The sequence below is a fragment of the Alosa sapidissima genome, chromosome 9 (genome assembly GCF_018492685.1).
Source record: "Alosa sapidissima isolate fAloSap1 chromosome 9, fAloSap1.pri, whole genome shotgun sequence".
Lineage (NCBI taxonomy): Eukaryota > Metazoa > Chordata > Actinopteri > Clupeiformes > Clupeidae > Alosa > Alosa sapidissima.
In genome coordinates, this window is record NC_055965.1 from 36,213,583 (window position 1) to 36,215,137 (window position 1,555).

Genomic DNA, 1,555 nt, shown 5'->3' on the forward strand with positions numbered 1-1,555 from the left:
TAGTCTACTCTCAAAAGAAGCATTAGCATTCACATAACCGGCGTATTGTAGGCTACAGAATGGACACTATAAAATTCAAAATTGACCGAGGTTGACCGAGGTCCTCCGACGTCCTCATTGTGACATAGTAAAAGGGGGCGGGGCTTGGGATCGGTCAATTGAGGAAGCCAAAATGGTCAACATTATCATCCTTTTCTTTGGGTGTAAACACTTTTTTTTTATTTGAGTCAATTTTATGTCACCCTATAGACAGCTTAAAAGCATTAGGTCTGTCTTTTCTGTTTTATCGTCTCCTTAGAACATGCCTGGAATTTGAAAAAAAAATAATAATAAGAAAATTATTTTTGAAATAACAACATAGTATCTGACTGCCTCTCTGTGTAGCCCTATTAGCTGTTCCTCATATCACAAGTCGCTGTGGATAATAAATAAATAAATAAATAAATATATACTCTTTACATTTTTAGCATAACCTAAAAAACAACACTGAATTGAGAGGATGATGTCCCCATTATTGGGAATCTGCTCTAGTTTAACACGAAAATCACAAAACACACCGACGTGGTCGACCATTCTCCTGTTTTGCCACAAGTTGGCAGTGTTCAGCGCTCCCGCGAGCAGTGGTGCTGATGCTGTGGTCGCCCCGTGCCATGCATCGCGCTCGCGCTCCCTCTGGCACACAGACGCAGCTTGTTCCGTGATTAACTTGGCAGCAGCAGACCCGTTCAGATCGAGGACCCGCGCGAAGACGTCGACATGACCATCAACACTTCAAGTCAAGCGGTGAACACGAGGGAGCAGATGCCGTGCTTTTCCAAGGTAAGCGGGCTCAGGAGCGTCCGAACTAAGGCGTGTGAGGTTGACACCAAACATCACCGAAAACACTCTTTCTCTTCCGCATCCGAAGCAGGGCATAGCCTATGGAACAAGCAAAATATTGTATCTGCATACATTATTTAGAACGTTGATGAATGTATGGGCTATTGTGATTAAGGCCAAACTTTGATAAAAGAAACTCCAGTTTATTTTCAAACTATGCTGTACTTTATTTCATACTCGATGTGTGTGTGCGTGTGTGTTAGATGGAGCGGGTGATCATCGCGATGCAGGACCCCGACATGGGAGTGAAAATGCGGAACCAGCGCCTTCTCATCACCGTTATCCCGCACGCGATGACAGGTGAACTAGAACGAAGTGTTTGGTGTTTGTGTTCTGTCTTCTACGTGACGCCCAGACAAGACTAACTTTCCGCCTCTGCGCTTGACACTTCCCAATGAGCACGCACATCACCGAGCAACGAGACACCTGAGCGACAGCTAATTGTCACACACACACACGCACACACACACACACTCTCTCTCTCTCTTCTTCCCTCCCTCTGTCCCAATCTCTCTCTCTCTCTCTCACACTCTCTGGATAATAGCCTAGCCTATTTTTTGGAACAGAACGGAATCTTCCGTTAAGCGTGCTCACCGTCCTCCCTCTGGGATTTGAGCCACAGTCGTTAAGTTGTTTCACTGCGTCGGGGTGTTTGCACGCGGAGTCCCAGATGGAG

General features: G+C 45.8%; 1 protein-coding gene across 3 annotated transcripts in view; it reads left to right on the forward strand.

Moving 5' to 3' along the window:
• The first annotated feature begins 696 nt into the window (after nt 1-696).
• The window catches only part of rgs11 (regulator of G protein signaling 11), a 21,437-nt gene continuing 20,578 nt past the window's right edge, over nt 697-1,555 (forward strand). For all 3 annotated transcript variants that reach the window (XM_042104356.1, XM_042104358.1, XM_042104357.1), the window contains exons 1-2: nt 697-819; nt 1,083-1,179. In XM_042104356.1, the coding sequence (XP_041960290.1) occupies nt 757-819; nt 1,083-1,179 (160 nt within the window). In that variant the 5' untranslated portion in view covers nt 697-756. The remainder of the gene's footprint in view (nt 820-1,082; nt 1,180-1,555) is intronic.